Here is a 14,148-nt window from a genome sequence, read left to right on the forward strand (position 1 = left end):
TGTAGACAGACTCTAGATACATTTGAAGGTTGAGTCAACAAGATTTCATGATGGTTTGGATGTGGGATGTGAGATAAGAGTCAAGAATGATCACAGTGGTATTGGTCTGTGCATGTGGAAGGATAGAGTGCTGCCAGCTGAGATGGGGACATCTCTGGGACTCGTAATTTTTAGTGGAAAAAAATCAGGGGCTCATTTTTGGACATGTTACATTTAAAATAAGATATACAGATGTTCATAGGGGTTTGGAGTTCAGTCGAAAGGGAAATGTGCTAGCTATACATATTTGAGAATTGCCAGCATGTAGATGGTATATAGAGCCTGAGATTAGATACAGTCAACAAGGCCATGAATATGAAAGAGGACTAAAGAGTGAGCCCTGGTGGCAACCCAACATTAAGAGATCTGGAGGAAGGAGAGAAAGGTACAAAAGATACTGAGAAGGAACACTACTGAGGAAGGAAGGAAGCCAATAGAATGAAAATATTTGTTTTTCTTGCTACATTTTAGCTTTCAAGAAAAGGAACTATGTCTCAGTATCTACAGTCCATAGCAATGGGTACATATTTGCTGAATAATATAGAGAATAAATAATTTCAGTTCGAGACATGTTTTATTTAAGGTACCTAACCAGTACCTAAAGGGCATTTGAAAATTCTTATTTGGAGTTAAGGAGAGAGGGGGGAACTGGAGATACAGATTTGGAACCTGAACATATATATGGTAAGAATTGAAATCACAGTGAATACATTGCTAGCAATTTGTAAAAGCAGGAAACCAGTGAGTACTTCAAAACTACTTGCTTAGGAAAAAATTACTACGATGTATCTGAAATTAGAGTTACTATTTCATAGATACTGGTTGGTTAATTTTTATAAACCACATGCTATGAAATAAAGTACTTTAAAATTTGAAAAATATGAAGTATATGTATTTGTGGAAGATGTTATAACCATTACTGTCCATTAAAAATTTAAATTGCAGAAGTCTAACATAGAACTCTTTTTTTTTTAAAATAAATTTATTTATTTATTTATTTTTGGCTGTGTTGGGTCTTCGTTGCTGCACGTGGGCTTTTCTCTGGTTGTGGCGAGCGGGGGCTACTCTTCGTTGCGGTGCCCAGGCTTCTCACCTGCAGTGGCTTCTCTTGTTGCAGAACACGGGCTCCAGGCGCGCAGGCTTCAGTAGTTGTGGCACACGGGCTCAGTAATTGTGGCTCTCAGGCTCTAGAGCTCAGGCTCAGTAGTTGTGGTGCACAGGCTTAGTTGCTGCGCGGCATGTGGGATCTTCCCAGACCAGGGCTCGAACCCGTGTCCCCTGCATTGGCAGGCAGATTCTTAACCACTGTGCTACCAGGGAAGTCCTAGAACTCTTAAAATTATCTTTCTCCATATAAAATTTTAGGTCAGTAGAACATACTGTAGTCTTTGGTCTTTTTCTCCTTAGATAGACTTTATCATGTACTAAAAATATTATAGTTCTTGGAATAATGTCATTTACGTAGACTATTTCAAGATACATTATAGACTTTAATAAAAACCAATGAAATGATATGTAAAGCTGAGTATGAAAATGAAGTCAGGCTCTAATGAGGACAGTGTAGAATGTCCTCCCACCTTTCCTCTAGATGTGGATTTTTTTTTTTTTTAAGTATATGATAAGAATTATTCACCACAACCAAGTGGGACTCATTCTGGGCATTCAAGTTTGATGTTTGAAAATAAATCAGTGTTATTCAACACATCAATAGACATATAATGAACTTGGTAATTCCATTCCTTGTTGTTTACTCAAGAGAAATGAAATACATGTCATTTGAAATTAAATATAGTGATTTTTTTTTTAAGTTCATTACACCTTTTTCATAATTATTGAAACCTCCTTCCTTTTTTTGCCCTATTCGTCAGTGTCTCCCACATCTACCATGGGCGCCGTGCTGCTACCAGATATTCCTTAGGGCCTGCCACCTAGGAGAGTTATTTTAATGTATCCTCAGTAGAATTATCACTTGAGGCAAATTATTTGTTAGTTGAAGAACTGATAAGAATTTAACTCCTAAATTTATAGGATTCCGTAACACTAAATATTTTGTGTGTAAATAAATGAGAGAAAAGAAAGAAGAAAAATTAGTGTAAAAAAATCAATGTTATTATTAGTGGGTAAGTCAAATTTAACGAGTTGTACAAAAGTACAGTATACTAAGTAGTTACATGTGTTTAGAATAGAGAATTGAGTCAGCCTAAATAAGACCTATTAGCAGTAATATAAGAAGCATACAGATACTATTAAGTAATTCATTGTATAAATGCCCTAAAATATATATTTGAAGTATTAAATGTGCAGGTAAAGGAATGCTTTGTAGATCAGTTGTTCCATTTTGGGGACTTGTAACAGGGTTGTCAAGTTTTTATTTCAGCATTAAGAAAATTCTTATCCCTCATTCCCTCCAAAAAGCAACATCTCTCACATTCCTATTACCATAATTTTATTTAAAACTGACTTTTCACTCAAAAGAAAATGAATGCTGTAAAGCCACTGAAGTTTAAAACTTACATGAAATGAAAAATTTCCAAAATCAACTTAAGAAGAAATAGAAAACTGAAAATACTAAATCAAATTAGTGGTCAGAAAAACTGTTAGACCTAATTTTAGGGAAAAGTTGGACCAAACCTTCATGGAATAGGATAATCCTTAATTTATAAAATCTATTCTAGAGATTAGAAAGGGAGGAAAGTACTTGACTCAACTTATAAGGGTAATAAAACTTTAATAACAGAAATAGATAAAGACTGTCTAAATTAAAATGTTGGAAATTCTCTGCTGGGATGACAGGAGTAGCTCTGCTGTAGATCTCATCCTGTCTCAGGCTAGCCCAGGCATCCCAGGCATGTCCTCATAGGACAGTTAGGGGAACCTGAGATCTAGTGGAAATTAGGCAGGGCTTTTTTAAACCCTTGATTTCATCAATTGTGTTAACAGTTTAGTGGCCAAACCAAAACAGATGGCTGAGCCCAGAATCAGGATTAGGGAAATTATACTTCGCATTTTGTTGGGAGGAGCTGGTACATCACATTCAGAGAGTGGTAATAGGGAGTAGTGAGTGGTCATTAATGTAATCCATCTATCACGTATACCTAGAAATAAACTTAACAGAAAATGTGCAATATGGGCTTCCCTGGTGGCGCAGTGGTTGAGAGTCCGCCTGCCGATGCAGGGGACACGGGTTCGTGCCCCGGTCCGGGAAGATCCCACATGCCGCGGAGCGGCTGGGCCCGTGAGCCATGGCTGCTGAGCCTGCGCGTCTGGAACCTGTGCTCCACAATGGGAGAGACCACAACAGTGAGAGGCCCGTGTACCGCAAAAAAAAAAAAAAAAAAAGTGCAGTATGATCTAAACAGGAAGACATAAAACTATGGAATAGATCAGTAGAAGAGGGTAACAGAAAAGACTGTCCAGAAGCATAACCATGGAATATGACACACAAAAATTCCTCTACAAATGGAATATGACACACAGAAATGCCTCTACAAATCAGTGGAATAAGGAAAACATATTTCGTAAGTGTTGGCACAGTGTTTTTATATGGGAAATAGTAAAAACAAAGAGAGCCTTCACAGTATATACTAAAATAAATTGCAGATTAAGTAATATGAAAAACAAAAATTACTATTATTAGAAAATGTAGAAAACTATTTTTACGACTTTGGAGTAGAAAAGATGTCTTATTCAAATATTAAAAGCACAGCAGTAAAGGAATGAAATTTCTACATGACAAAATATAAAGTAAAAATTCATGACAGACTGTGAGAAAACATTTGATATACTAGTATTTCTAAAGAATGCTTACAATCAGTAATTTAAAAAATCCAATAAAAAATGTGCAGTGAACAGAGAATTCAAAGAAGAAGAAATAAAAATGATCAGTAGGAAGCAATGCGAGCGTCTATCAGCAGATGGATAGAGAAGACATGTTTTATACGTGTGTGTGTGTGTGTGCATGATGAAATATTAATCAGCCGTAAAAAGGAATGACATTCTGACATTTGCAGCAATGTGGATGGAGCTAGAGTTTTTTGTTTTTTGTTTTTTGTTTTCTGTGACATGCGGCATGCAGGATCTTAGCTCAATCTTAGTTCTCTAACCAGGGATCAAACCCATGCCCCCTGCGGTGGAAGCGCAGAGTCTTAACCACTGGACCACCAGGGAAGTCCCTTTTTTAAAAGATTTTTTAAGTTCAAGTATAGTTGATTTACAGTGTTGTGTTGTACAGCAAAGTGATTCAGTTATGCATATACATTTGTGTATGTGTTTATGTGTGTGTGTGTGTGTGTGTGTGTATACATATTCTTTTTCAGATTTTTTCCCTTGTAGCTTTACAAAACTATTTCTGTTTTGTATATAAGTTCATTTGTATCTTTTTTCTTTTTCTTAAAGATTCCACATATAAGCAATATCATATATTTGTCTCTTTCTATCTGTCTTCATTTAGTATGATAATCTCTAGGTCCATCCATGTTGCTGCAAATGGCCTTATTTCATTCTTTTCTATGGCTGAGTAATATTCTATTGTATATATATACCACATTGTTATCCATTCCTTTGTCGATGGCCATTTAGGTTGCTTCCATGTCTTGGCTATTGCAAATAGTGCTGCAGTGAACACTGGTGTGCATGTATCCTTTTGAATTATAGTTTTCTCTGGATATATGCCCAGGAGTGGGATTGCAGGATCATATGGTAGCTCCATTTTTAGTTTTTTAAGGAACCTCTGTGCTGCTCTCCATAGTAGCTGTACCAATTTACATTCCCACCAACAGTGGAGTAGGGTTCCTTTTTCTCCACACCCTCTCCATCATTTTTATGTAGACTTTTTCATGATGGCCATTCTGACCCATGTGAGGTGATACCTCATTGTAGTTTTGATTTGCATTTCTCTAATAATTAGCGATGTTGAGTCTTTTCATGTGCTTTTTGGCCATCTGTATGTCTTCTTTGGAGAAATGTCTGTTTAAATCTTCTGCCCATTTTTTGATTGGATTGTTTGTTGTTTTTTTAATATTGAGCTGTATGAGCTGTTTATATATTTTGGAGATTAATCCCACGTCGGTCGTATTGTTTGCAAATATTTTCTCCCATTCTGTGGGTTGTCTTTTTTGTTTTGTTTATGGTTTCCTTTGCTGTGCAAAAGCTTTTTAAGTTTAATTAGGTCCCATTTGTTCATTTTTGGTTTTAGTTCCATTACTCTAGGAGATGGTTTCAAAAAGATATTACTGTGATTTATGTCAAAGAGTCTTATGCCTGTGTCTTCCTCTAGGATTGTTATACCATCTGGTCTTACATTTAGGTCTTTAATTCATTTGGATTTTGTTTTTGTGTATGGTGTTAGAGAATATTCTAATTTTATTCTTTTACATGTAGCTCTCTAGTTTTCCCAGCACCACTTATTGAAGAGACTGTCTTTTCTCCATTGTATATTCTTGCCTCTTTTGTTGTAGATTGATTGACCACAGATGTGTGGGTTTATTTCTGGGCTTTCTCCCCTGTTCCTTTGATCTATATTTCTGTTTTTGTGCCAGTACCATACTGTTTTGATTACTGTAGCTTTGTAGTATGGTGTGAAGTCAGGGAGCTTGATTCCTCCAGGAAGGGGAGAGGGACTAGATAGGGGCATGAGATTAGGAAATATGATCTACTATGTATAAAATAGATAAGCATCAAAGATATATTGTAGGGCTTCCCTGGTGGCGCAGTGGTTGAGAGTCCGCCTGCCGAGGCAGGGGACACGGGTTCGTGCCCCGGTCCAGGAAGATCTCACATGCCGCGGAGCGGCTGGGCCCGTGAGCCATGGCCACTGAGCCTGCGTGTTCAGAGCCTGTGCTCCGCAGCGGGAGAGGCCACAGTGGTGAGAGGCCCGCGTACTGCAAAAAAAAAAAAAAGATACCTTGTACATACAGCACAGGGAATTATAACCATTGCCTTGTAATAACTTTTAATGGAGTATAATCTGTAAAAAAATACAGAATCACTATACTGTACAACTAAAACTTGCGTAATGTTGTGACTCAGCTGTACTTCAATTTAAATAGATCATTAAACACGTGAAAATGTGTTCAGCATCTCTAGGAAATATCAGGAAAATATCTAGTTTTAATTAATATTTCTATTATTTCTGGTGAGGTTCAACCCCTTATACTAGCAAAAAGTAAAGACATTATCAAATGTCAACAAGAATATAAATAGGTACTGTAGTATGAAAATTGATATTACCACCCTGGAAAAGAATTTGGACGTTATCTAGTGATACTGATAACTATGTGCCATGTCCTATTCCAGTAGTGAACAAGAGAGGCAAAGATTCTCCCCTCACAGAGCATGTACTCTTAGTGGTGCCTGATAAGCAAACTTCTAAAGATAGGTAAATATATGTTAATCTGCTTTACATTGTCCCATGTATCCCTGGGTTTTCATATATTTTTTTCCCCTCTATGTTTCAGAATGGCTGTTTTCTGTTGCCATGTCTTCCTGTCTCTCTGACATGCTCTCCTACAGTGACTAATCTTTTAATCCTGTCCTTTGGATTTTTCATTCACATATTGTATTTATCATTTGTAAAGTTTCTATTTCTTACATTTAATCTTTTCCTCTCCATTTTGTTCATTTTTTTCCTTTAAGTACAATAGCTGTTTTAAAGTCCTTTTTTTGTTAATCTTGTTATCTAAGTAGAGAGAATAATACAATAAACCTGATGTGCCTACCAACCAGCTTCAAAATTTAGCAGTATGTTATAGTTTCATTTATACCTCCTATTTTGCCACCTCTGATTGTTTTAAGGCAAATAAGACAACCTCTTTCATGTATAAATATGTTAAGATGAAACTCTCTATTATCTCACTTAAAAAAGAGAACCAGCTGACAGTAATTCCTTAATATCATTAGATATCCATCAATGTTAACATTTTCTGATTTGAAGCTTTACATGAACTCTGTAAATTCCAGCAAAAGTTCCTTAAACTAAAATTGAAAAAAAAAAAAGAATCATCTTGAAACTGTTAGGGAAATTGAATTTTAATAAAACAACAATGATAAAACCTTTCCTTAAGGATCATTAAGCCCAGATTTTTTAAATTGAAATTTTTATTGAGATAATTGTAGATTCACATGCAGTTTTAAGAAACATTACAGAGTGGTACTCTTGTATTTGTCACCTAGTTTCCCCCAATGGTAATGTTTGCAGTTATTATAGAACAGTAATAATATTGACATTAATACAGCCCCCCAGTCTTACTCAGATTTTTCGCGCGCGCGGGCGTGTGTGTGTGTGTGTGTGTGTGTGTGTGAAGTAGATTTGGATATTTACCACGGTCAGTTCTCTTTGATCTCCTCTTACCTGGGTAGTTGTTCAGTTTTTCTTTGTCTTTATCTTTTTAGACGCGGAGAGTTTTGAAGATTACTGGCCAGGTGTATAGGATTTCCCTTAATTTGGATTTGTTTGATGTTTGCTTATGATTCAATTCAGGTTGGGTGTTTGGGGCAGGAACACGACAGTAGATGCTGCACCCCTTGTCAGTGTGTCTTAAGATTAGTTGCCCCGTGATGATGCTGTTAACTGCTGATGCTAACTTTGAAACAGTTTAAGTGGTGCGTATGAGATTTCTTCACTTTTTCCCCCTCTTAAAATTAATAAGTATTTTGGGGAGAGAAACTTTGAGACTATATAAATGTATACTGTTTTTCTTCATTCTTTAACCCACTAATTTTAGCATCCATTGATGAGTTTTGACTGATCAGTTATTACTGTAATATTTGCCAGTTGATGATTTTGTATCATTCATTTTTCATGATCTGAAATTCTGTACTTGGGCACTGTAGTAAACTTGCTTAGAATCATACATCAATGAAGTTGAAAGAGCCTTAAATGATCCTTTAGTGTCAGCCCCTTTGATATACATGTTATGTTAGTGGAGGAATGAGTCTTATAACACAGAATTTTTTGAATATTTTTAAAAGTTACTAATTCGCACTCCTAGTCTAGATTAGAACAGTACTACTTAAAGTTTCTCTATGGATTATTGCTAGTTCACAAATTATTGTTGCTATATTTTTGCTAAGATAAGTTGAAGAGATAAGATTAAGTGCTAAGAAACTTCTACCATAATTTGACTTGTCACATTTGTGTTGTATTTTACAGAAGTATTGGTGTACAACTGCGTCAGGCATATCCACTGGCATATCTGATACATATTTTCTACCTCTTCTATCTTCAGCTTTGCTTTCAGCTTTGTTGTCCTGTATGTATTAGGGACCAGCTCAATCTGGAGCCCAGCAATTAAGAAGTAATGCCTCTTTTATACACACTACTATATAAAAAATAGATAACCAATAAGAACCTACTGTATAGCACAGGGAACTCTTCTTAATACTCTGTAATGACCTATATGGGAAAAGAATCTAAAAAAGAGTAGATATATGTATATGTATAACTGACTTATTTTACTGTACAGCAGAAACTGACACAACATGTAAATCAACTATACTCCAATAAAAAATTTAAAAAAATTAATGCATCTTCTTATGTGAAAAAACAAAGAATGCTTAATTGTTTTGAATTTTGTGTCCTTAATACCACATAGAGAAGGCACTGATTTTCAGAAGAGCTGGGAGAAGGAAAGGAAGGCAGAACTAAACAAGATAATTAGCAGTAGTCATAAAGAGGCAAAAGAGCGAAGAGAAATTGTTGTGCAGATGGTTCTGTTCGTTTGACGTTGGTGTTGTCAATTTATCAAGAATCTGCTCAGTTGGTAAATTTTGAATCTGAAAAGTGTACATTAATTATTAATATTATTATGATTTTTTCCTTTGTAATAGATTCTTTTCACTTGATCATTGATTATTTGTTCATTTTCTAGGAATACAGGAGTTTCCAGAAAATATAAAAAATTGTAAAGTTTTGACAATTGTGGAGGCCAGTGTAAATCCTATTTCCAAGTGAGTTCTTCTCTGTTGACTTAAAAGTTACCTTTGTGAATAAAGCAAGTATGATATAGTAGAATATTACTTTCTACATTTTAATGAACAGTTAATACCAATCTGAAATCTGCACAAAATTTTAGTTAGATTAAAAAGGAGTCTTTTAATTACTCTTTCTAACTCCATATATTACAGAGGTAAATTTGACGTCCATACAGATAAGGCAAGTGCTTTTCCCCAAGTCTCACAGATAGTGAATGTCAGAAATGAGACTAGAATCCAGGTCTCCTAGCTCAATGTTACTTGAACAATATAAAAATGTCTTCACCTGCAAATCCAATGTATGTGGCACACTCAAACTTTTGAAAAGAAAGAAACCGAAGGGTCAAAAAGGTAAAAACAACAAAAAAAGGGAAAAGCCATGTGATTGGTTGTACTATATACCAGAGGTCACATATATTCTTTTATGATGGTAATGGCTTTAAGCAGAATGCTTTCTTAGCACCAAAGCTGTTAAATTTTGCAAAAATGGAATGATGAAGCAAAAGGTGAATAGTGTGAAGCATAGCTTAGTATAGCTAAGTTGAAAGTTGAAACCAGCTTTCACATATTACAGTATTGTATTTAACGAGTTTTTCCAAACATAGGCAAACATGTAAAGGACAGACATGTAAAGATGATGTTTTACCTTCATCTGAAAATTTTGCTGTAGCATCAAGTTCTAGATTTGTAATTTCTTTTGTAAGCCAGAGGAAATAAAAGTAAAGCTACTTATAGGCTCTTATATGATCTTAAATGTCATTCAGCTTTTAATGTTATTTCTTTCCATTTGGTCATTATAAAATTATACAATCTTTCTTTGATTTTTTAGGGACCAAATATTGAAATTGAAAATAATCTAAACCAGTGTTTCTCAAATAGGGACTGTTTTGCTCTTATGGCTATTTGGTAAATTCTAGAGACATTTTTTGGTTTTCACAACTTGTGGTGGTGGACAGTGCTGCTGGCTTCTAGTGGGTCAGAGGCTAGGGTTGCTGTTAAACATTCTACAATGCAGAAGACAGCCTCCTGACAACACAGAATTATCCAGCCCCAAAAGTCAATACTGTCAAAGTTTAGAATTCTTTGTCTAGTCCTTTGGATTGGTGTTAGATAAGGTGAATTTCAAGAGTGTCTGCTGATATATCATAGTCATGGCCTGAATACATTTCTGTGTGTTGTGGCTCATTCATAGTTGACTGTTATGTGCAGATTTTATCTTATTGAGACAAATATTGCCTCACTTCCTTTTAAAAAATGATGAAGGTGTAAACATTGAAACAGGTAAGTTATTATAAAAAGCAAATCTCAATTTTAGGATCACTCATAAAAGTGAAGAGGTGACTGTTATCTGTTAAGAACATGTGTTGGTTAGACAGTTTTTTAGACAGATTTTAATAAGAAACTAAAATTCTGTATATGAATTAAATTTAAATTCTGGTTTATTTTACATAGGCTTCCTGATGGATTTTCTCAGCTGTTAAACCTAACCCAGTTATATCTGAATGACGCTTTCCTTGAGTTCTTGCCAGCTAATTTTGGCAGGTAAGTTACAGTTTCTTCTAAAACCTTCTCTCGTTAGCTCTTGTAAAGTTTACAAAACTACAGGTTGCTTTAGTAATACTATTAATTACAGTTTCATAGGCTCTTCTTTTGTAATTATTTCCAAGCATTGTAGTTTTTATAGTTTCTTTAGAACTTGTTATTTTGTCTTGGAATTTATTTTCCCAAGTAGAAATAAGCAGTGAAAATTTAAAAGAAAAATGTAATTTAACACTTGGTTTTAAAGTATGTAAAAATAGGGAGTTTATTTAAATCGGGATAATTTTTGCATATTTGAGATAGAATGCACTTAGCACTTACATATTTTTTAAAATGATCTAATTATTGGTTTATCTGTCTTCACTGGAATCAAAGTTCTGGAGAAAAGAAAAATGTGTTTCTGGGGTCCACCCCATTGCTCCCTGCTTGAACTTAGACCGATTCTTGTCATACTGTAGTCCCTGAGTAATTTTTCTAGTGGAAAAATGAATCAGTAAGTGAACAATAGGTATCAAATTATTATTGTGTTTAGATTAATTGCTAGAGAAAATGCTATCCAAATACATGTTAATATGGTAGTCATCTTTTTGTCTTGAAGACAAATACCATATGATCTCACTTGTATGTGAAATCTTAAAAAAAACCACCAAAACCCCAAGCTCATAGATACCAGAGAAAAGATTGGTGGTTGCCAGAGGTGAGGGGGCGGGGGTGGGCAAATGGGTGAAGGTGGTCAAAAGGTACAAACTTCCAGTTATAAAATAAATAAATCATGGGGATGTAATGTACAGCATGGTGACTATAGTTAACCATATTGTATTGTGTGGTATTTGAAAGTTTCTAAGAGAATAGATCTTAAAAGTTCTCATCTCAAGAAAAAAAAAGTTTTGTAACTCTGTATAGTGACAGATGTTAACTAGACTTTTTGTGGTGACCATTTCACAATACAGTTGACCCTGGAACAATGCATGGATTAGGGGTGCTGATCTTCCACACAGTCAAAAATCCACATATAACTTACAGTTGGCCCTCCATATCTGTAGTTCCTTAGTATCCAAGGTTCCAAATCCACAGATTGAACCAACCACAGATCGTGTGGTACCATAGTATTTACTGTTGAAAAAAATCTGTGTATAAGTGGATTCGCACAGTTCAAACCCATGTTCTTCAAGGGTCAGCTATGGGCTGGCTTTAGCTCAAGCGGTTACTCTGTCCCATTGGACTTCTGATGCCTATGTTGTTCAAGGGTCAACTGTACATACAAATATCGAATCATTATGTTGTACACCTGAAACTAACAATGTTGTTTGTCAATTGTATTTCAAAAAAGAAAAAAGAATTCTGTCCTATGGGAACCACATTATAGTGCTTTATATATTTACATACATACACATATGTATATATGTATGCACACACATATATGTATATACACAAATGTGTATGTATGTGTATACATATATGCATGTCGTGTACTTGTCAGATTTCTGTATCTGGATCACTTTTTAAAATTGAAATGTATTTGACATGTAACACTGTGTAAGTTTAAAGTATACAGCCTGCTGACTTCATACGTTGTATGTTGTAATATGATTGCTGTTGTAGCATTAGTGAGCACCTCTGGACCAGTTCATCTGCTCATTTATCCTCTAATTTTATTGGAATGTGCGTCACTGAAGTGCCAGAGGATTTTCTCCTTTTCCATGTCCCCTTGTGTTTCTTTATTTTTCTCTCTCAGAGCTCAACCCTAGAGTTAAATTATTGTTCTCTAATCTACTAATGACTAATAATCTGGGGAGGTTTTTTCAGAAAAATGCATGAAATTCGTTAGGATGGATATTGGGGCAGTTATTTTGTGCTTTGGATATGCCAAGAAGTGTTTATCCCCCCCCCATTAATTCTGAGGAGCAAAAATAGTCTTTTCTTCCTTTATATTTCTGTGTAATTTTTAATACAATATTCTGCACGTTGTAATTACACAATAAATATTGGTTGCTTTAAAATTTTAGAGGATTGCATTAATTTGTTACATTCTTTATCTTTGTTATACATGCTTGATTTATTTTATTTGTTTTGCAGATTAACTAAACTTCAGATATTAGAACTTAGAGAAAACCAGTTGAAAATGTTGCCAAAGTAAGTAAACGTGCTATCCTTTGTGAAATTTAGTTTAGAATTTTAAATTCTTAAATCCTTAGAGAAATATTAACTTTTTAATATCTAAAATGTGAGTGCAAATTATTTTAAAAGACTGACATTTGTGGTCTTTGTATATTAATTAGTGGTGTTCAATATAAAAATCTGTATATCTGTTGGTATTTAGTAGTGATTTCATAGCTCTCTGGAACTCAGTCTTGTGTGACAAAAGTCAGAATAATAAGTATGTAAAGCCCACCTGAGTCCCAAATTAAGATCCCCGTTTCTATACTAGAGCTCTTACATAGTACTCATTAGAGAGACTCATAAGGTCTTCATGTAAAGTCTGGTAACTCTTTTTAAGTTTTCAGAACTTGTTTGGTTTTAGTCTGTTGTAAATTGGAAATGGGATGGAGGGCCCCCTACTGGTAAGCTAACATCAAGAGGAGATGGCAGTCCAAGAGCAAATAAGATAAAACTAAAACAGATATACAAACTCAAAATGCACTGGTCTATGTCCATTTATTGAAGAAACGTCTTAAAACACCCTGATTCACTGGTCCATTTTTACAGTTTAGGTAATGGCAAACTACAGACTGGTTAAATCTGTCCCAGAGACTACTTTTTGTAAATAGTTTCACCAGAACCACATTCATTCATTTACATATTGTCTGTGGCTGCTTTTGCTCTACAGTGGTAGAGTCAAGTAGTTGTGACAGAGACTTTATGCAAAGCCTAAAATATCTGACCCTTACAGAAAACTTCTCAGACTCCTGTTGTAGTTTATTTGTCAAGAGTTGTCACCTCTTGATAGAAGCATCTTCAGTTCTCCAGGAGTTAGTTGTTCTGTTTACTCAACTTCTGTAGCATCTTACTTATATCTGTTATGACATTTACTACATTAGCCTAATTTTTAAAATACATTTTACTCTTATCTTACCTGGCCAGCATATTCCCACTGGCACATGTACTTGGTCCTTCCTCCTCCCCACCCCCACCCCCCATGAATGTAAGGCTTTGAGGGCAAGGAGCATATCTGGTTTTGATTCCCAAAAGACTGGATTGCTTAGAATTTATGGTAATGGTTGTGAGTATAAAGTGGGAATTATCCATATTGAAATTCAAAAAGGTTTAAATTTTTACAGATTTGGTATTGGCATTGATGACTCCTTAGCTCAGAACTTGACTGCTAAGAGATTTGAATAAACAAGGTGTAAATTGTTTACTGAAACATCTAAGCCTACAATTAATATGGTGTCTCTGATATCATAGGTAATTCACTTATTTTAACTCCTTCTATTTTAAGTCTTTATTTAACTTCAGATTGGGCTCTCTCAGTGTATTTGCAAATATAATTCTTTACTGCTTTCTTTTTAAGACATGATTAAAATATTTGAGGCCTCACAAACTGTAAAGAGGCCACAGTTTTACGTGTTAGGAAAGTCATGTGCATTCAGGTTATATGAG

The 14,148-nt window shown here is 35.0% G+C and overlaps 1 protein-coding gene across 17 annotated transcripts in view; it reads left to right on the forward strand.

Moving 5' to 3' along the window:
- Positions 1–14,148, forward strand: part of ERBIN (erbb2 interacting protein) — a 107,399-nt gene that overhangs the window by 48,881 nt on the left and 44,370 nt on the right. For 15 of the 17 annotated variants that reach the window (XM_019929943.3, XM_019929946.3, XM_019929948.3 and 12 more), the window contains 3 exons: positions 8,907–8,985; positions 10,462–10,551; positions 12,625–12,681. In XM_019929943.3, the coding sequence (XP_019785502.2) occupies positions 8,907–8,985; positions 10,462–10,551; positions 12,625–12,681 (226 nt within the window). Of the gene's footprint in view, positions 1–8,906; positions 8,986–10,461; positions 10,552–12,624; positions 12,682–13,934; positions 13,954–14,148 lie in introns of those variants that run through there. The other 2 variants (XM_019929954.3, XM_033852910.2) reach the window with 2 other exon arrangements.

This window comes from Tursiops truncatus, chromosome 3 (assembly GCF_011762595.2).
Source record: "Tursiops truncatus isolate mTurTru1 chromosome 3, mTurTru1.mat.Y, whole genome shotgun sequence".
NCBI lineage: Eukaryota > Metazoa > Chordata > Mammalia > Artiodactyla > Delphinidae > Tursiops > Tursiops truncatus.